This window comes from Eleutherodactylus coqui, chromosome 9 (assembly GCF_035609145.1).
Source record: "Eleutherodactylus coqui strain aEleCoq1 chromosome 9, aEleCoq1.hap1, whole genome shotgun sequence".
In the NCBI taxonomy this organism is placed as follows: Eukaryota; Metazoa; Chordata; class Amphibia; order Anura; family Eleutherodactylidae; genus Eleutherodactylus; species Eleutherodactylus coqui.
In genome coordinates, this window is record NC_089845.1 from 58521084 (window position 1) to 58543869 (window position 22786).

At 41.1% G+C, this 22786-nt stretch overlaps 1 protein-coding gene across 3 annotated transcripts in view; it reads left to right on the forward strand.

The window, feature by feature from the left end:
• CARMIL1 (capping protein regulator and myosin 1 linker 1) overlaps positions 1–22786 on the forward strand; it is a 267172-nt gene that overhangs the window by 177073 nt on the left and 67313 nt on the right. For all 3 annotated transcript variants that reach the window (XM_066579442.1, XM_066579441.1, XM_066579443.1), the window contains 4 exons: positions 933–1061; positions 1161–1289; positions 16571–16746; positions 22344–22431. In XM_066579442.1, the coding sequence (XP_066435539.1) occupies positions 933–1061; positions 1161–1289; positions 16571–16746; positions 22344–22431 (522 nt within the window). The remainder of the gene's footprint in view (positions 1–932; positions 1062–1160; positions 1290–16570; positions 16747–22343; positions 22432–22786) is intronic.

Consider the following 22786-nt stretch of genomic DNA (forward strand, 5'->3'; position numbering starts at 1 on the left):
TAACTGAACTCTAACTGCTTCCGCATCACAGCGGGTATTCCGAGCGCCAGACACACTATTAATCCAAAAATAGCATAGAAGAGCAGCACCACCAATAGTCCAAAAAATGTTGAAAAAGACCCCATGCGGAGTTGAAACGTTGCTGTCCCACTTTTATGGATTGAATAAAACCAACATTTTTGGACCATTGGTGGTGCTGCTCTTCCATGCTATTTTTGGACTATACTTTATGGTTCTTGGACCAGTTGAGCCTGCACACCAGATCCAAACCTCGCACCTTAAGTTTGATTTGGCTGAGTGCTGCTGCCACTATATTTTTGTGAGACCCACTATTAATGACCTATCCGGGGGATAGGTCATCAATAGTATTTGCCTGAAAAAACCCTTTAAGGTTGCTGCTCAATAGCTTTAGGCTGTGTTCACATTTGTGTTGGGGCTTTCTGTAATTTATAATGGTAAGAATTTGGCTCAGGGTCATGATGGCAGTATGAACGGAGACCTCTATTAGATCTGTCTTATTTCCGTGGCATATTGCAATATTCTCACTGTCAAAAGCAAACAAAGTGAACCTTAACTGCAGTGTGAACAGTCTTATTTCCTTTCCTGTTTTTTTTATGGGTTTTTTTGGAATTGTGTGATATGTTGTTTTTTTGCCATATATTGCTATAAATTACAAATAATTTTTCATTAAATTTACTGTGTAAACCAAATATGTGATATATTCAGCATTCACCTTTTTCATACAGCTGTGAACTCCTGTTGAGTTCTCAGGTCGGCCTGTTGTAATAGCAATACTTAGGCTTTTAGTCTTATTCTACATTTAATGAAAGAGTGTTCCAATGTGATTAATGTTACATTTACACTTTTATTTTATTTCTACCTAAACATCAACAAAGTTTGTATTCCTCTAACTGTGACTTTCTGCTTTACAGATGATTGACCGTATTTGTGTTAAAGTTCAAGATCACCTGAACTCGCTACGAAACTGTGGCATTGATTTTGTCCTGGAAGATGTCAAGTCTGCAGAGAGACTCATGCGTGATGCTAAGAATTCAAAAACAGTACGTATTTCTGATTTTGAAAGGTTAACACTGTATTTTGACCTTGAGGATATAGCAGTGATGCCTGTATACTGTATGTATCTTTATTCTATATTACAGCTTTTACCAAATTTATATCACCTTGGAGGAGCAGCATGGGCCGGAGCTAATAATTTACCAACCCCAATTCAAGAGACATTGGAATCAATGGCAGGAGAAGTCACCCGAGTTGTAGATGATCAGTTAAAGGTATCGGTGCTTTTTTAAAATTGTAATTAATGTCTTTTTTACTGGAGGTAATATGGGCGCGACTGTTTAGTGCTACGGTAGTAAGACAGTTGGGTCCCATTTTAACCCTTGGCAACTATATTAAGACATGTCTAGTTGTTCAAGCTTTCATTCACATATGTGATCTTTCAACAACTAGTTTTATATCTTCCTCTGAAATATGAGTTTAATAACTGTTCTGTATATACTTTACATAGAACTGTGTGTCGTCCTCCCTTGACATGTTTATTGACCCTGCATGGTTCTGTCTACATTACAAACTTGTTTTATGCCGAGTTCCACGGCAAGAATAAATAGGTTTACACAGAGGTGTAACTTGAAGCTTCTGGGCCCAATGAAAAATCTGTAACAGGGCCCCCAACTGTAATGCTTTATTCATAGTACTGGGCTCCCTATATGGAGAAAATAGGCCTTATGGGCCCGGGCAACAGCATCCTCTATAATTACGCCCCTGGTTTCACATACACACAGGCCAAATATTAATCAAAGTTTACCTAAAGTGGTAAAACTAGATATACATGCAATATATCAAAAGATCCATCACCATGCAAAAAGTAAGATCAAAAGATACACTATTTCTATATCCTGTTTGTATCAGCAAGATACGGTAAAGCAAAGCAATATTATACTTGGGATCCAAGCTAGTGGTATGTGGCAAATCAATTTGGGCTGGGGGAGTCGATGTTCATCAGCCCCAGAGGTTCAGAGTAGACTTCCATGGAGAACTCCCCCCTGCCTTTTCTGCAGTGAACTTGTAAACGATGGATGACACTTCATGATGTTTCTACTAAATTATCCAATTATACATTTTATAGCCATATTGTCAACTGTTGTGAGGCAAACGTTTAATTCAGTTTAGCCTGCAGGTCCCAAACAGGTGTTTTAGGACTGTTCTATGTGCTTCCCTGTGCTAGTTGACAGATTCCACTAAGTTTCTGAATATGAATTAAAGGCATATAATCAAAAATACTCATTTAATACACAAAACTCAATAAAAAGATCTTCGGAAAAAAAAAAAAATAATATGCGTAAGCGGAGCTCTGACATTTAGCTAATTTTTGATTAATAACCTCTTAATGGCCTGCCTATCTTGAGCCTTAGTGGGGTTTTCCAAGATTGGAAAAAATGTGACCAGTGGGAAGAAACCTCATCCGTGAGTGGTTAGCACCCATCTTTGTTTACAGTGCTGATGTTCCTGTATAACCAGGAGGCAGCAAAGGCCATTGATTGGCTGCAGTAGTCACATGGGTATATAGGCATGTGATCACCGCAGAACAGCAAACAGAGATCAGCGGGAACCACCAGAATGGTAGCACTGGAACGGTAGGGAATTTATCAGGTGACTTTAGGGTCTATTATTACTTTATGGTATTTTGTCTTAAAAAACCCTTTAAATAACCAAGCAATATTTTGCAGCGACATGGCCATATAAAGGCTTATTTTTTGCCGGACAATTTATATTTTGACAGTAGGAGACTGTAAGTAGTTTTGACTTTGGAAAGGCCTAATTGGCTGACATTCATAGCAGACTTGGGAGGGGCTCCATTAGACCTCCAGCTGCCATCACAATCCATAAGCATACCGCAATTATGTTGAGTGGGTGGTGAAGGGAAAGCAACATTCTGTAAACCACTTGGGTGCCACAGTTGATATTGACCTCCACATCTACAGACCCTGATTATCGCTCAAAAGTCGTTCAAATAACCGAATGTGAGCCATAATCGTTACATGTAAACGTGGGCATCGTGCACTGTTTCTTTCAATTGTTGTTCAGTGTTGGTTTTTAGCTGGCATAAAATCCATCATTAAGCCTCTTAGAATGCAGTTCGATCAGTTTTTTCAGCGACTTAACAATGGTTTTGTTTGCTTTCATAATGAGAGAAAATACAGATTATTAGGTGTGAGTAATTGTATTCAAAATGGACAGCAGTTCCTTCAGTCCTGCAGTTATTTAAGTGATAATCGTTGAGTGTAAAAGGGCCTTAAAGGGGTTGTCTCGCGAAAGCAAGTGGGGTTAAGCACTTCTGTATGGCCATATTAATGCACTTTGTAATATACATCGTGCATTAAATATGAGCCATACAGAAGTTATTCACTTACCTGCTCCGTTGCTGGCGTCCCCGTTGCCATGGCTCCATCTAACTTCGGTGTCTTCTTGCTTTTTTAGACGCGCTTGCGCAGATCTATCTTCTCCATTCGGCTCGGCTCCGCATCACCGGCATTTTGGCTCCGCCCCCTTGTACGCGTCATCACGAAGCTCCGCCCCGTCACATGTGCCGATTCCAGCCAGAGGTTAAATGGCATTTAATTGCTTCCTCTAATCCAGTCTGTTAGAGCAAGAGATCGGCTATCACAGCTGAGCACCTGTTTAATCTGGCACGGGACGCCCATGCAGGGCTTATTGTATGGAGCTGCAGAGTAAGGCTCTGTAAAAAAAAAAATAATAATAAAAAAGGGGTTTTGGCGGTCATTAAGGGGTTAACCCTTTCCAATCCTCTGTCTGATGTTTTCTTGCATTCTGATTGAAGCTTGTACAGCTCCAATGTCAGAAGACATCTGATAGGGTATTCTTACCGTCTATTGCCAGCCACTCCACTGTCGTAGCCTCTCTGGCGCACACACACTGGCTTTAGCCAGCAGATGGCACCGTTGTATAACAGCAAAAAGATAAAGCCTTTTAGGAAACCCTGAATCCAAAATTGGATTGGAAAGGGTAAAAACTACAATGAGAATTGATAAATCAGAATTCAGTAGGACCCTGTTATTGAGGTCCTAGGGAATCTGCTAGTCTAGTACTGCAGTACAAGCAACGTGATCCGTGTCTAGAAGACTTGGTTCCAGTGATCTAATATTCATAATATCTTACATCTCAATGATAAAATAAAGGAAGCAGAAGTTGTATAATGCAAAATACTGTATATACTGTTCACACAAATTCTGATCATAAAAATACACAGTATATGAGCTTTGGATAGATGTGCCAACACAACTAAGGACCAGCAGAAAGGTTGTGCTGCAGATGTGTTGAGCATTCATTGAAGCAATAGTCACCACTCTATCCATTACGCCAAACAAATGTATAGAAGTGATAAGTGGGTGATACCATCATTGTGCGATAATCTCACTATATATTCTAATTGTCTGCCTGAAGAGCATCCAAACCAGCATGGGCTTGTCTATAGGAAGCCTAATGACATTAATGCGGAGGCAATTGAATTGTATCCTCTCCATAAATAATTCCTATTGAGATGAAGGATCCTGACTTTTCAATGGATTGGCTGTGAATGTTGCAGGTCCCTTCATGAATTGCTTATTAGTGTTCAAGATCCTTTCATGACTTATTTATTCCTAGTTCACACACCCTTCCAATTCATGTTTAATGCTCTTGTTGTAATATTGTGTCATGTTAGAGGTTACATGTTTTACTTTTGGAAATATGCTAATTTTAAATCCGTAGTGTAACTATAGCGTCAAAAGAGTATTCATTCAGCATGAATCCTGTAACCAAGTACGGCTTCAAAAGCCCGGCGTATCGCATTCTGCATGGGGCAATCTTTTCCTACTTATGTTTTTGGACTCTGTTAAAAGTCTTTTCATCCTCTGAACGGCACAGGTTATGACAATTGGAGCCCTGGCGATTGGGCTTTTTGTTGAGTGCAGGCGGCCGGTTATGAATTGGTAAAGTGTAATAGAAGTGTAGACTAACAGGCGTTAACCTAATGTAGGTACTGGGGATAACGTTAAAGGAACAGAGAATTGCACTTGTGCCCTGCAAGCACACAGGGTTCTCTGCTGGTTGCGTTGCTGCCTTCTGTACAGCCTCAGTGAATGGGAATGCACATATGAAATTCACTTCTACACATTGCTGGTTTGTTTTTGCATGTGCTTTTGTTTTTCTTATTACATACTATTTTGATTAGATTTTTTATTTTTTTTTTTGCAAGGGAATTTTTGCTTTGATGTCTTTGGGAAAAAAACTAAAACCAATAAAAAAAACTTTTCTAAAACTTTTGCCCTTTAAGGCAAACTAATAGGCCTAATGACATCAATACACTTGTCTTATATGTGAAGAGCCTTCTGCTGCACATTACGGTACTGCACATTACTAAACAGGGGGGAGCTCTCTCTCTCTCCCCCGCTTTCACCTTTTCGCCCGTTTAGGCAGTTACTCGAAAAAAGCGATACTCGTTCGAGTAATTGCTCTAAACAAGCACGTTTGCTCATCTCTAGTCCTTATCATAGACCAAAATCGGACATGTAATGCCCACTGCCAGCAGGGATCGGACAACACTCGGGTGGGTGTCCACGTGCTGTCTGATATGAGCACCTCCGAATCTTACAATTTGCATTGGCCCTTAGGGTGCATTTACATGTGGCAAATGTTCTGTGCCTGTAATTGGATTTAGCCTTTTCAAGGTACCAATCACATTCATTTTTTTGCAGTTGAGAAAATCCAAAGGAATTGCTGTCCTGCTAGGTATATTCCATAACAACTAAGGCCGCAGGGGGTTTGTAGGGGATGTAATCCGCCCGTAATCAGCACAGGGATAAAAGACCTGTGATGACATCACCGTTATGTGATTGTGTCAGAGCATGTAACTCACTCGGGATGTAGGACCTGTGATGACATAACTGTCATGTGATCAGGGCGTGGAGCATGATGGTGACATCATCACAGGTCCTTCATCCCGAGTGCTATGTCGCTTGTGATCCCTGTTCTGATCTATGGGATGAAGAATGTATGTAGCAGAGTTGTGTGTGTGAGGTGCATGTAGCAGAGTTGTGTGTGTGTGTGACGTGCATGTTGCAGAGTTCTGTGTGTGACGTGCATGTAGCAGAGTTGTGTGTGACGTGCATGTAGCAGAGCTATTTGTGTGTGACGAGCATGTAGCAGAGCTGTGTGGCGCATTACGCCACCAAAAACGCTGGTAGATTCTGGGTAGAATCCGTGTCAAGATGTGATATGGAATTTCCTCCTTTTTCTGCACACGGATTTCTGATCTGTGGAAAAAAATCTTGCAATATAGACTACTGAGTGGATTCCCATTCAAATGAAAGGGACACTTCAATTATATAGATTAAATGCAGAATCTGCATGGATTCCACACCCAAGCCACAGCAAAAATCCACCATGCGAACATATCCAAATGACGCCTGCACACTGGTGGGTTGGATTCACGCATGCCTTTCAGCAGTGTCAAATATGAAAGGGCTGCCGATCGAATGGCTTCCATTGACTTTGCGGAATCCGCGCGAAAATGGAGCATGCTGAGATTTTCCCTCTGCGAACGGAAACCGCAATTAGTTTTCGCGAATGTGAAGGAAGAATCACTTTTGCATAGCATGCTATGGGACGGCATTTGCTGCGGAACCCGGAGGCGGATGCCCACTGCGGATTCCGCAATGCAAGCCCGGTTGTGTGCAGGTGGCCTAAATGTTCATGCTCAAGGGGGTCCACAATGAAGATTTTGCTATGAAGCCCACCTTTTTCTAGTTTAGACCCCTGCTTTCATTCCTTTACTATCATATATTTATCACATAGCCCCCCAGAAACCTCGTTTCTGTTTATAGTTTTTTTGTCTTGCACGCCCACCACTCTGTCTCGGCTCTTTGATGTATGATGAACAAGTTGGCAGGCAGTAATCTGTCTTAGTACATAGAATGCAGATTACAAAAATAGCTTTAGTGTAGTGAATGTGAAATTCCACCGTAACGTTTCGCACGTGGATGCACAGTATAATTCTAGCAATGCGTTACATAAGGTATCTTATACCAAGGTAGCACAGCGGCATGAAGTATGGGGCCATGGCACTAAGACCCAGGGTTAATCAGCATTGATGTGTTAAATGCCAAAAAGCCTGTCTTGTGTCTGAGCAACATTAATTATTTCACTGCTCAGCGGGCAAGGTGAAATGCTTCTCTTACCTTATGAGCAACTTAGCATTTCAATGAAATCACACAATGTTAATGCAAATTAGAAGCCACATTAAAATGCTGTTAATTTAATTTGCCCAGGCTTAAAACAAAACAAATATGTTAATGCTATAGGGCAAAACTAAATCTATATTCAGTTTATGAGAAATTATATTGCGTTCTTGCATGAGTAAATGAAAGCTACCAAAGCGAAAATATAATTCAGCAATTATGAGACTTTTTTTTTTGTTCAGAAAACTTTTATTGAAGCAAAGCAATGATGACATGGGTACTGTATATTGTTATGCAAGAAGAAAGGTTAAGATTAGAGATGAGCGAACGTACTCGTTTAGGGCGATTTCGGACTCGAGCACCGCTTTTTTCGAGTAACTGACTACTCGGGCGAAAAGATTCGGGGGGCGCCAGGGGGGCGGGGGGCGGTGTGGTGCAGCAGTGGCGGATAGCAGTGGGGAACAGGGAGGAGCTCTCTTCCCCCCCCCCCCCCACTCCCCTCTGCAACCCCCCGCTCACCCCCGGCGCTCCCTGAATCTTTTCACCCGAGTAGTCAGTTACTCGAAAAAAGCGGTACTCCAGTGCGAAATCGCCCTAAACGAGTACGTTCGCTCATCTCTAGTTATGAACCAAAAATAACAGTATCAGAATATAAGTACAGCTGAACAAGCTTAGTGAGCATTCCAGAACGATTCCTCTAACAGTTATTTTCTGAAAATGAAATAATTAAACAGGGTTACATCTAATCCTATAAAAGAAACCGCAAAACTTGGGATGAGGGAAAGGAGGAGGGTGGGGCAAAAGGAAGAGATGGCTCAGGAGGATGACTATAGTGAAAGCCGTTCCTGATAGGGACGAGGTTAGAAGAAATAAGAAAAGTTGGGAAAGTGGTCATGTGGTCACCAGACCCCCATAGTGAGAAGGAGAAGGTGGGGATTCTAAGACGTGGCCAACTCCGAAGACACCCACTAACCAAGTTTAGGGATGACCTGAAATCTAACCAAGGCTGCCATAAAGTGTAGAATCCCGCAATATCCATCTCCTCATCCGCTCTCATCTCCTCGTAACGCACAAGGGTATTGATTGCTTCTACCCAATGGATTCTAGTTGGGGCTAGACTAGATTTCCAGAATCTGGGAATTATTAGTCTGACAGCCTGGACAAAAACCCTTAAGAGCTCCTTCTTAACACTGGAAATGGATCCCGGATACATAGATAACAGAGCCACCTCGAATAAGAGAACCATGGATAGGCCACATATGTCATTGTAAAGACCCTCAACGTCTGACCAAAGAGCCAATACTGGAGGGCATTCCTACCAAATATGAAACATATTGCATAGGCCTCTAGAGCATCTCTAGCACAAGGAGAGGCCTGAGTTCTGTACCAGTGTGACAGAATTTTGTAATAGAGTTCCTGGTATCTGGAGAGGAAAGTTCCCTTATGTGTTAGTATAAAGCCTTTCTGCCAGTACGCGTTGGAAAGCCTTCCCATCTCCTTCTTCCAGGCCTGCACAAACCCCGGAGGACTTTCTCCCATGTCCCTGCACAGCAGCATCTTGAACAAAATTGAGATTAGGTGACTGGGAGAGTCTATGGCGGTGCAGATTTTCTCAAAAGGAGTGCATGTTTTAGTAATTAGAACTACCCCAGGTGTCAGGAAGACCAAGGAACCCCTCAGCTGAAAATATTTCATCCACGCTCCAGGAGGGGCATGAGTCTCGACAAAGAGCGCTGCCAGGGGTCTCAACCCCAACGTGACGATCACGTCTTTCACCCGTGAAGAAGGATTTGTTGGGGTAAATAATAGTGACATGCTGTTTACAAAGGCTTTAAATTGTGGATTGGCCAACAATAGAGTAAAAGGACAAGGGATGGAGACTAATGAGCTCTTCGTGGCAAAACCCAACAATGTGACCACTAGTTAAGAAAACAGAGGAGATAAATTAGGAACTTCCCTGAGCAAACTACCTGGAATCAAAAACACCCCCTGCGACAACCTGGGGTCCGTATCCTATTCGATTACGGACTCACAGTGTTTAAGAAGATTCAAAATGCAGTTTGCTATATTGGCCCTGTAGTATAAAGAGAAATCCGGAAGACTGAGACCCACAGATTCTTTTGCCCTTGTGAGGATATTATATTTCAATCTGGGCCTATGGCCTTCCCCAAACATACCTAGTTATTAGAGCGTGAATGCGCATCAAGAAGAGCCTGGGTAGACGTATAGGGAGTGCCTGACATATATACAAAAACTTTGGCAGGTACAATTTAACAGAATTTATTCTTCTGCACCAAGACAAGAAAAGTGGATTGTTTAAATCTCTCTCAAGACTAGATAAAAAGGGTTTTGAAGTTTAACGAATAAGTGAGGGAGGGATCAGCTGGAAATTGAATACCTAGGTATTTAATGGCGGTATATTTCCATCTAAATGGAAACTGTTTCTGTAGGAGCAACGCCTCGGCTTGTGGCAAGGTGACATTCAGGATTTCAGTTTTTTCTAGATTGATTTTAAAATTGCTTACATCACTAAATCTGTTGAATTCCTGTAGCTATTCAGGTATACCCATGCTGGGGAAAGATGGGTAAAGGAGGAGGTCATCAGCAAAAACTTAGTCTGTAAGACCCACCACCGGATTGTTGTACAAGGTCACTATCCAAGCTCTCATGCGGGACTCCAGCCCAACCCTCAACAGAGTCGCCTTCAAAAACGTGCACCTTACTCTGTCAAAGGCTTTTTTTGCGTCAACTGTCATGAGACAGAGTGGGGTTCCGGCACCTCGGGCTCTCGACACCAAGGACATGGATTTTATTATTGTGTCTCTGCCCTCTCTCCCGTCCCAGGCTTCTCACTAGCAAAGCCAGACTCCTACTGTGCACTGATGAAGGACAAATACCCTGAAACAGCTGTCTGTACATGGAGTCTGGCTTTGCATTTAATTCCCAGTCATTGTTACAAGGCTTGTATATAGAGTCTAACTTTGGCTTGAAGGAATGCTGCCTTCCAATAGGTGGCACTGTGGAGGTATTGTTCCATCTCCCTTATTTGCTTCTAAACTCTGGGACACCTATGTCTATCGGGTTGAGGGCATAACTATTAACATATTCACTTCTCCTAACTTCCTAAGAATCTCCACTTGTCGAGGAGTTCTGTGTAATGTTATAAAGATTATTGTAATAAGAGTGGAACTCTTTCAGAATCTCCGAAGTAGAATTAACAACTCCACCTCCCCTATGCGACTGAATCTAAGGGCTCATGCCCACGGATGGAGCGGGATACGCCCACGGTTTTACATCGCGGGGATAAATAAAAAAGTCCCCACTGGCTATCGTGGAAAAACGCGCTTTTTACTGCGTCTTTACGTGGTCTCCATTAATACTATATTAATGGAGACCTCCCGCCGTGGAAAAACGCGGTAAAATAGAACATGCTGCGATTTTATTTTTTTTTTCTCCCGCAGCAGAATCTTGCATGTGAGGACTGAGCCATTAGGTTCAATAGAACCTAATAGCTGCGTTATTCCACCGCAGATTTACGGCGCGGGGAACGCTACATAAATGCGTCCATGGGCATTAGCCCTTAGGGATGTGAGTCATAGGAACTCTGGGTTATAGGGTCCTAGCCACCTCTCGTAATTGTCCCCATGTTTAGGAGCACTTCTGCGCATCCTATCTCTGAACCCCAAAGACCTCTGATCTAAGTTCGATAGAATTTGTTGCCGTATTGTGGAAATTTCGGCCTTTGTTGTATCCAAAGGATGCCTTTTGTTTGAAGTTTCTTTAATATGGAGCTCTTTAAGGAGGTTGCTCAGTTCAAGAGATCTGGCTTTCTTAATGGAAGCCCCATGGTAAATAAAAATGCTCCTTAGGATGCATTTAAGGGGAAACCCGTATTAACGTCCTTGTGAGATTCCTCAAAATCTGATATCGCCCATTTGGTGTCGCCAACACACAGAGAATCATTGAGGAGATTTTCATTTAGTCTCTAGAGATTTATTTTAGGCTTCCTGCCAGTTTTAGTGAGTTCCCCATAAATCGGAACGTGGTCCGACTATATAAATGGGCCTATGGAGAAAATTGACTTGAGGCTCAGCAATTTATGGGATAATAGGAGATGGTCTATACGAGTGTAACTGTTATGTGCAGTGGAGTGAAAACTGAAGTCCCTGACACCCGGGTGTAGAATATGCCACATGTCTACAAACTGTAACCTCCAATTCTATTTTGAGAGAGCATAATGCTGTGCAGGAGATGGGAGACTTACCTGATGAAGAATCACCCTCAGGGTCCATGACCAGATTAAGGTCACCTCCTAGAATTATACTGCATCGATCCGCAAAGTTGCGGAGGGATATCCCAAATGAGATCTGCTCCAAGACTTTTTTTTCCATTAGTTAGGTCAGGCTCATAAGACCATATGGGAATTGCGTATTACGCAGGCTCTGTAAGCCCGTGTGATACGCTGTAGCTCGCAGACAATCAATGACATTGCTTATGTTAGCGTGCCGTAATTGCGTAATCTGCAAATGTTCTATTTTACTGCATATATACGCGAAATAGAGCCCATTATTCTCTATTGTCACGTATATACACGCAGCCTATATGCAATTACATTACGTATATACATGCAGCCCATATGCAATGCAATTGCATATGAGCTACGGGTATACAAGTCATCGCTAAGCGACTTAGCAGGAAATGAAAAAAAAAGTTCTACTACGCATGACCGTCTGCATGAGTACACAGTCAGGCACAGTACAATTTTGCCACCATACGTGGCCGTAAGCGGGGTCACGGCCCGGTTCACAGGTGTAAAACGCCACGGGAGCCCTGCTGAGTTTTACGCTTATGGCCATGTGAGCCAGCCTTATGGTAATATTAACCTTCTCTGCCTCTGACCAACAAACCTTAGAAAAGATGAGTTATATATTTCTGTACACAATAGAGTTCTGAATCGCTAAAGGCTGAGAACAGACCAAATACATCACAGAGGGTCTATGTTTTGGTCCTGTGCTTCCTAGGGAACGCCCACTTTTACTTACCGTATTCATTAATTTTAAATTTTGCTATATTTCATATTTATATCAGGTTTTTATTATAGACTTAAAAGTTTTTTTTTCTTAAAGACCTGAATTTTTATAGTTTATTACTTTTAAGAACTATGGAAACATTTGGGGAGCATTTTTTTAAAGCTTACATGAATCTATTTCTGGCTGACAATCATTTTTGCATAAGGGTTTTTTGAAATCTTTAGCACCCACACGTCTTCCGCAGCCTCCACCTATCGTATAGGGACACTGCATTCTTGGGGTCCTTTAATAAGTAACGATTATCCTTCAGGTAATTGTTGGATGGTGCGAAACTAAATGTTCATCATTCATTTTATTTTACTTGTAACATATGTACCAAATCGTGAACACCTAAAAAAAATTTTTTTTTTTTTTTTTAAAAGGGCACCCTTAACCCTTTCCAATCCACTGTCTGACATCTAAAGACATTATGATTTAAGGCTGTACAGCTTCAATGTTGGAAGACGTCCGTCGGGGTTCTCTTACTGTATATTGCCAACCTCTCTGCTGTCGGAGCCTATCCAACGTGTCACCTCATGCAGTACTGGCTTTAGCCAGCAGATAGCGCCGTTGTATAATGGCAGAAAAGAGTAAGCCCCCTAGGAAAACTAGGATACAAATTGAATTGGAAAGGGTTAATACCCAAAACATAGTCCAGACATAACAAGATTTCAGAATATTTCTACCCAGGATGAAATCATGAAACCCTGACCACTTAGGGCTCATGCAATTTTGGCCCTTGAAAAATGAATTGTTTTCACTGTGCATATATGAGCATTTTTGGCACATATGTATATTTTTTTGAGTCTGTGTTGCATCTGTATGTCCTCTTTTTTTCAAGCGCGCAAGAACTAAAGAGCGTGAGGTCACAATCCAGAGAAAAGGGGTGTGCACAATGAAAACGGTGACCACAAATGCTAATGCATGTTCCCTGTGTTTTTTTTTCGTTTTATTTTTTTTTTTCATGCATCTGATTTTGGCATGCGAATAAGAGAAAAAAACGCACATCTGAATGCAGAAATTTAATTCAGCGGTTCCCTGTGCCTTCTGTATTCAGTCAGTAAAAAATACGGACAGAAAATACAGACTGAATGCGCCAAAATAGATATAAAAGCGCACTAATGCCAAAACAATACTATAAATAACATCATCATTCAAATAGCATGTCATGGAGCATGAGATGTCCGTGGAGGAACAGGCTACCTGGAATGGACATGGCTGGGCAATGTGAGCTCACCCCTTCATCACCTGAGCCTGTTTTTTTGTCACCTTCGTCAGGTTGATAGACTTTTTTTTTTTTCATTTTTGATGGGCCATCCATATTAAGAAAAAAAATTCCAGTTTTACACCACCTACGCCAAGAACCGAGCCTTCACAGTTCATAATATGAGCGCGACCACAAGGGGTTGACCTACTTGCAGTGACTATAAATTTTGTCTTCAGTAATTGATTTTGGAATGTGTAATTTGGAAAATTGTGCATTCATGGCACGTAGTCCTGACCTTTACTGCCCTCCAGGGGATTCTTGGAGAGGATCCTCTTACCAGCAATGCAAATAGCCTGTTTCTCATATCAAAGGAAAAAAACGAGATTTCAATTATTTTGAAAAAATAATAATCTTAGACCGTCTTCCTCCAAGACCCTGTTGTGATTCAAGTCATCCTGAAGCCATATACAGGACAGTGTTGTCTCACTTACGAGATGCATGAGCAGACTGTAAACTAGATGCTGCTTTGCATCTCTTCCGGTGCAGTAATGTCATCTCTTCTGCAACACGTTCTTACGGTATATCTGAGGCGGATGATTGTAGGATACAGATCTGATATGACTTCCATTCTGTTGCCATTAAAGATATGCATTATTCACTCCTCATCACCTTCCCTAAGAGTGTATGCAGCCGAAGGCTGAAAATAACATCCCTTATCTATTTCAGACACCAGTATACATTAAATTAGACACACGCATTTATGCTTTTTTTCCCCCTACTATATATTGGGTATAAAATGAGCTTTAAAAGCATTTGGACCTTCGAGAGGAAGGATATCGTTTTTTTCATCGTCCTTTTGAAGGTCCCATAACTTTTTTCATCAATATAGCTATACGTGGGCTCGCTTATTGCGGGACGAGTTGTATTTTTTAATGGCACCACTTTGGGGTACATATAGTGTGCTATAAAACTTTAATTATTTTTTTTGGGTGGGGGGGTGTAAAGAAAAAAACCCTGAAATTCCACAGTAGTTTTTTTGTTTTTATTTTATTGGCACCAAAAAAGTCATGGTAAGTTTATTCTCTGGATCAGGGCTTGTTCAGACGACCATATATCGGCCGCATATTCACGCCGGCCGATATACGGCGTCCCTCTCTGCAGGGGGAGGAGCCTGGAAGAGCCAGGAGCAGTGCTCTGAGCTCCCGCCCCCTCTCTGCCTCCTCTCCACCCCCTCTCTGCCCCTCTGCACTATTTGCAATGAGGAGATGTGGGACGGGGCGAACACAATTCCTGGAACTTATCCCCACCCCCGTCCGCCTCCTCTCATTGCAAATAGTGCAGAGGGGCGCAGAGGGGGTGGAGAGGAGGCAGAGAGGGGGCGGGAGCTCAGAGCACTGCTCCCGGCTCTTCCAGCCTCCTCCCCCTGCAGAGAGAGATGCCGTATATCGGCCGGTGTGAATACCTGCCCGATATACGGTCGTCTGAATAAGCCCTAAGTGTGATAACAGTGATACCAAGTTTATATAGTTTGTGTTACTACTTTTGCACATTACAAACACTTAGAAAATAAAATAGTTTCTCTGTCGCTGCATTACAAGATCCAGAATATTTTTACTTTTTCATCAAAAGAGGTGTATAATAACTTATTTTTTGTGGGAGAGCCTATGTTTTTTTATTTGTACAATTTTGGCCTACAGATGACTTTTTTTTACTTTTTATATCCCGTTTTGGAATGTAGGAGCAGTAATTATTAAATAGTTGCTTTTATGGTATTCACTATGCAGCATATTTGACCTTTTTCCCTTAATCCTACGTGTCAATATGATTACAGCAATACCAAATTTATGTTGTTTTTTTTTTACATTTTTTGCTACTTTTACAGAGTAATAACACTTTCAGAAATAAAAATTGAATTCAAAGACCCACAACTTTTTTATTCCCCCATCCATGGAGCTTTGTCAGGCCTTGTGTTTTGCAAGAAGAGTTGTACTTTTCATTGACACTATTTTGGGGTACATGCAACTTTTTTATTCCTTTAATTGCAATTTTCACAAGGTGAACAAGTGAAAAATAGCAATTCTGACTTTTTATTTTTCATTTTCTTTTTACATCATTTATCATGTGGTATAAATAAGTACATATTTTAATTGTTTGGGTCATTGTGAGTGCAGCAATACCTAGGTTTTGTTTTTTTTCTGTTTGAAAGTTATAACTTTTTTATTTTTCTGCCCATGTAGTTGTGCAAGAGCTCATTTCTTGCGGGATGTCCTGTAGTTTGCTTTGGTATCATCTTGGAATACATACGACTTTTTGATCACTTTTTATTGCATTTTTTCGTCGAGACAGAATGACCAAAAATCACATTTCCGGTGTTCTTAATTTTTTTTTTCAGCCGACGTTCACCATGTGGGGTAAATAATGCATTACTTTGACAGATTGGACTTTCACAGACGCAGCGATACCAAACATGTATTTTTGTTTTATGATTTTGATTCTCTTATATAGTCTAACCAATAACCTGTAAAAACACAGTACATTAATTACAACTTACTAGTGGATGACCCGCAGTGTTTAGGCCACGTGGAAACATACCCTATATGTTACATAAACCTACCCATACAGTGATCAGTCAGCACGCGGTGTGTAACAGTGATTGCAAAATAGTTGAGCAATTACTTTTGTTATCCTTTTTATTAAGCAAGGTTAATGGTGAGCCGACTGGATTAATTGTAGAGGCAGATTTCCAAAAAATGCAATACAACGGCAATTGGATTACATTATTCCCCAAAATTGGAAAATCTTACGTGGCAAAAAAAACCTGATATCATATTTGAAATCAGCGCACTAAAGTTACTATAAGCGGCCTATCCGCTGATTGGTTACAAAAATTGTGTCATACTAACACAAGCTAGTAGATGAGCAGTAGTTGTCTGACAAGTTAGTGCCCCTTTAATTATTTGATGATCTTAGAGTGCAATGAAGTGATGCTGATCTACAGATTTTTCTTTGACTCAAGCTCTGCACATTTTCTCTATTTATAGCAACTTCTCGAATCAATGGTCGATGCAGCTGAGAACCTATGCCCAAATGTGATGAAAAAAGCTCATATCCGCCAGGATCTGATTGAAGCAAGCACTGAAAAGATCTCAATTCCTCGCAACTTTGTAAAAAACGTCTTACTGGAACAATCTGGAATAGATATTCTTAACAAAATAAGGTAAGGTATGCATATCGATGTGAAGAGTTAAAGGGCAATTATAGTAAAAACACATTGTTTCATCACTGTACCCCTCACCTGATTGCCTGTTGCTTCTTGGATGTCTCCTATGTACAACCCCAATTCCAAAAAATATGGGACAATGTGTAAAAGGTAAATAAATGTTAAGAAAAAAAGAATGCAATAATTTGGAAATCTCTTATTACCATATTTTATTCACGTTAGAACCTGGCACACACATCAGAAGGTGAAAGGAAGACATTTTTCCTTTTAATGAAAAAAAAAATTAATGCAGAAATTGATGGCAGCAACACATCTCAAATAATTTGGGACAGGGGAAACAAACTTTCTATTAAATCACATGGCTGTGTATAAAAAGAGCACGTTAGAGAGGCAGAGTCTTTCAGAAGCAAAGATGGTCAGACGAAAAATATTCCTCAACATAAAAATGCGAAGACTTTGAATATCCCACCATCTACAGTAATTAATATCATCAAAAGATACAGAGAATCTGAATAAATACATGTGCACAAGCATCAAGGCCAGTGGTCAATATTGTATGCTCGAGATTTATGGGGCCTCAAGTGGCACTGCATTAAAAACAGGCATGATTCTGTAAGACTGCCTTCACACGGCAGTGCAAATCTCGTACAAATATGAACCCCATTCCTTTGATTTGGGTCATACACATGAGCGGCGTTTGCCTGCATGGCACCGCGATGCAGGAAACAAATTGCTGCATGTTCTATCTTTCTGCGTGCTCTCGCATTGCATCTCCCATTGTCTTCAATAGGGCCGGCAGCTTTATCGCACCATATGCTGGGTGCACGTGATGCTATGTGAGGTCTCTCATTTGAAAACAATAGGAGAAACTCTGCGATTTCCCCGGTGCAGCTGACAGCTGCAGAGGAGGATTCCTACATCCTCGAAATGCTGCAAGGCGGTTTTGACATAAGAATGCCTCCCGTCCACTGGGAATTCACGTGGTGGCAAGCGCGATATCATGCAGTGATTCACGGCCCCATATCGTGTTCGCCGATGTGAAGTTAGCCTAATGCAAACCACTGTATGGGTTCAGAAATACTTCCAGAAATCATTGTGTGTGAACACAGTTCGCTGCGCAATCCATAAATGCAAGTTAAAGCTGTATCATGCAAAGAAGAAGCCATATACCAACACAATCCTGAAACGTTGGCATCTTCTGTGGGCCAAAGCTCATTTAAAATGGAGTGAGGCAAAATGAAAAACTGTTGTATGGTCAGATGAATCAAAATTTGAAATTCTTTTTGGAAACTACGTTGTATCCTGAGGACTCAAGAGGAGAGGGACCATCCAGCTTGTTAGCACACAGTTCAAAAGTCTGTATCTCTGATGGTATGGGGTTGCATTAGTGCCTATACCATGGGCAGCTTCTACATCTTGAAAGATACCATCAATCCTGAACAATATATAGGGGTTTTACAACAACGCATGCTCCCATGCAGACAACTTCTCTTTCAGGGAAGACCTTGCATAGTTCAGCAAAACAATGCTAGATCACATTGCATCCATCATAACTCCATGGCTTCACAGAAGAGTCCGGGTGCTGAATCGGCTACAGCAGTCAAGACCTTTCACCAATAGAAAATAGTTGGTACTTTATGAAACAAATAATCCGGCTTGAAGGGAGGACCATGTGATTATCATTACTTTCTATATTCATCTAAATAAGCTTTGGACCCCTGGCATAACTATAGGGGATACATGGGATGCGGTTGCACCCGGGGCCCCTCTTCTCTATATAGGAACCCAGTACTATGAATAAAGCATTATAGTTGGGGGCTCTGTTACAGGTTTTGCATTGGGGCCCAGGAGTTTCAAGTTACGCCATTGCATTAAGGGGTTAAGAGAATTTTGGGGACCCGAAGATAAACCTTTGCACCTGGGCCCATGAACCTTTAGCTACGCCTTGCTTTGGACCATAAGTATACAGTCAGGAGAATGAGCTGTGATCGCTTTCATTATAGCTGTGTGACAGGAGCTGTGTAATACTCATTAAGGACTGGGAGTTCCTGTCCTCCTCCCATGCCAATCCATCAGTTCATCACACAGGAATAATGCTGACTGCAAAGCTGACTCCTTGAGAACACATAATTCTCAGGTGCTCAGAATGAGATCACATGACCCACCTATAGAGAAGGACTCCAGGAACTTACTATAGAAACACTAGCTTATAGTGTTATATATATAATACTGGGCAAATAGTTAGATTATGAACGAGAAAAAAAATCACCAGTGTGTTTCTTTTAAAAGTAGCGATCAGGGTTAATGTGATATTTATTGAACACTTTACTCGATTATTAGACATTAGATTTTTGGGAAATGTTACAGTAAAGACCGTTTTCTGGGGTCTGCTTTCAGATGAGATGGATTGTTCCTATTTGACCCAATTATTACCCTCCGAGATAAATCGCCTCAGCCCGTTACACATCTCTGCTGCTCGAGTGAAGTAATATGCATACTCAACTGTGCAGAGATTGCTTATTGCTGGAACTAAAATGCCAGAATACAATTGATAGCTCATAGTCATATGTGTAAATCCCCTATTGTCTGCTGCATTTTCATATTAGACAAAAGGCTTATTGCACAAACCTAAGTATCTCTCCTCTTCCCATGCTATATTTAATTTAATAGCTGAATGAAGGAAATAATTGGAAGATATCATGCTTGCATTAGATAATTACCCTTCAATCTCTTACAAACAAGTGAAGAACACATCGCACAGGTTGATCTTGTTCAGTCTAGAAATAATAGAATCCGACAGTTGACTAAAAATAAGTCTGAATGTTGAATATTTGAAGCAATGACTGTGAATACAAGTCTAATTACTTACCTTATGTCAAAGAAAATACTTGGAATATGAACCGCTATTTACTGTGTTATATGTACAAATCAAACATGATTGTACAGCCATTCAATTAATCACAACCATTTGGGGTTTGGCACTCATGGCCCATCCCCTTAATTCGCGAGGATCTGACCTACAGGATTATCTCCCCCCTAATTTGAAAAATTAATGGCCAGTGGAACTTTTTGGAGTGCCGTTGCCCCTTGACTTCACTACCCACCACTGAGACATCCATATGGGTGTGGCTGTGCTGGGTACTGCTGGTATTCATATGAATGACCAGAGCCACAGTACCAGTCTTATTCGTATTTTATTCGTGTCCCATCTTTAGGATAGTAACAAACATGTGCTTAGACACTCATACATACCTGATATCTGCAAACAAATGCATAATGGCTTTTTGTACTAACCGCATAAAAACGCTAGGTTCTTAGTGCACAATTTGATCAAATCCGTGTATGCCCATCTGCCACGTCAAGGCGAACCTTAATGGATAGGTACCCTAAAGAGATGTGTTTATAGAGTAAGGTACGTATCCATTAAGGTTCGCCTTGACGTAGCGGATGGGCATACACGGATTTGATCAAATCTTGCACTAAGATTTTTATAACCAAAACAAAAATTCCGCGCTAACAAGATACGTATTAACCCTTTCCAATCCACTGTCTGACCTCTTAAGACATTATGATTTAAGGCTGTACAGCTCCGATGTTGGAAGACATCCGTCGGGGGTTCTCTTACTGTATATTGCTAGCCTCTCTGCTGTTGGGGCCTATCCAGCGTGTCACCTCATGCAGTACTGGCTTTAGCCAGCAGATAGCGCCGTTGTATAACAGCAGAAAAAGAGTAAGCCCCCTAGGAAAACCAGGATACAAATTGGATTGGAAAGGGTTAAAGGGGATCAATTAAACCAAATTTGGTAGGTGATGAAAGGAATATTTAATGTATACAGAACAATAAGTAGTAAAAGTATACACAATAAAAATGCAACGCGTTTCGGCGATACTATGTTGCATTTCATCACCTACCAAATTTGGTGTAATTGATCCCCTTTAATACGTACGTTGTGAGCGCAGATTCTTTGTTTTGGATATCCCTTTTTTTGATTGGTCCTGCTGCTCTCTTACTTCTTGGATGCCCATCGTATTTTCTCGCTTACTAAGACTTCAGGTGTGGTGACAGCCCTTTCTCCTAAGGCTGGTCATTCACGCCAGGTAAGTTTCTCTTTATTCATCTACCTATTGCTGTTATTGCACAAGGCACTATCCCACTGTGCTTTTCTTTATATGCCATCCTTAGGACAGGTCATCGATAGTTGATCATCTGGGGCCTTCCACTGACCAATCAGCTGCCCGGCTCCTGTTGTCACCGGCAAAACACACACTGTATAAAACGGAATCAGATCGCTTCGACACCTGTGTAGTGCCGGTGCTGGTAATTGCATACGCAGCTCTCATTTAAATCTGTGGACTTACCAATGCCACCAACTACACAGGGGTCAGAGCAATCTGCTTCGACTCCATACCCGTGAAAGTGGGCGCTAGAAAAGTTGATCAGTCAGGGTCCCAAGCGGTGGGTCTCAGCCAATCAACTATTCATAACCTATCCTGAGGATAGGCCATCAATAAACAATGTCTGGAATACTCCATGATGATAACATGGGTCCAATACTTTCATGGCACCAGGACAAGCAATAAAATACTTTACTAATTCTCCATTTTATATATTTTCTAGTTTTATTAAAAAAAAATTGGGACAGTATATGTGTTTGGTAGGTTTTTGTTTTTTTGACATTCGTCAGTCTGGACATTAATTAAAAGGCTTGAAGGTGTTGATGAGCAGCTGCCTTTGCATCGCGCCAATATTCCCATTAAACACAAATGCCAATGGGTGTTTAAAAAGTAGGTTGAATTTTTTTCTTTGTATCGGGTTGCCTTTTTTTCCGGTGAGTGGCTAAATCATGGTTATGAATATTTCATGGTTCCTAAAGTGTCACATCAAAAATAAGAAGCGAGGTTTTTTATATGTCTCCTCCAGTGCTGCCTCAGATGATAACATGAAGCTTAGGATCCTTTGCTGCTGATTAAAGCTTCAATCTATACCGGCTGACCTTAAAGCCCAACACTTTATCACAGTTTTCTGACCTAGTTTCTCTAAATACATTTCATTCAAGATTTTAATGCTGTTTGTTTTCTTTTAAGTTAACTGTGATTTAATTTTTCCTAGCGGTGTCTAAGATTAGCTTAAATGTGTCAGCCAGTGTCTTCGTAATCCTCCGCACCTTCATCTTCATATCAGTCATCCAGGAAAGGGAAACCTTGTGCCTCATTTCTGTTTATTGTGTTTGGAGCTAATCCTTTAAAGGCTGATATTATTCCCATAGGCTCTAATAGGAGCAAAGTATAGAATGAAACCAACATTAATGATGGATTATAATTGACAAGATCTAATCTGTACAATGTTAAATTAATTGCATAGTGGCCAGGGTAAAATGCTACCAAGCATATCCTCCCATGTGCCATGCTGCCCATAAATGAAGAGTGTAAAGCAATACATTGGTGACTATTAATTATGAACACTTATTGATAATATGTATATCTCCCGGTGTTCTGCAAGATTACAACATAGCCTCTTTTACCTTTCCAATATGAAGTTACCCTGCTTATAAAATAAAACTAATAGACGCTTTTTCTATATTCTTTCTTCACAGTGAAGTTAAACTTACTGTAGCGTCTTTCTTGTCCGACCGCATTGTTGATGAAATCTTAGATGCACTTTCCAGCAGCCATCATAAACTGGTAAGTACTGTGTGTAATGCCTTCTTCATGGGCAGGTGATCTAAATGGGGTATACAGTGTTATAATAATATGGCCGATGTAGGTCATATGTGGCAATTTGTACTGCTGATAAGCTTAGTGCTATTGCACTTAGTTTATTTCATATGATATAGCTATAAGGCTCTATGGATGATATAGGCATGGTTCACATGGAGTGGCAATACTGGGACAGAGAGCACTCCGTGCAAACCCAACCACAAGTTAAATATGGCACCTGTGCAGTTAGCTTCAATAGACAGTATTGCAGTGGCTCTCAGAGGATGCTGGGGGCTGTAGTTTCAGTTGCTGGGCTACAGTTGATCGTTGCAGTATGGGA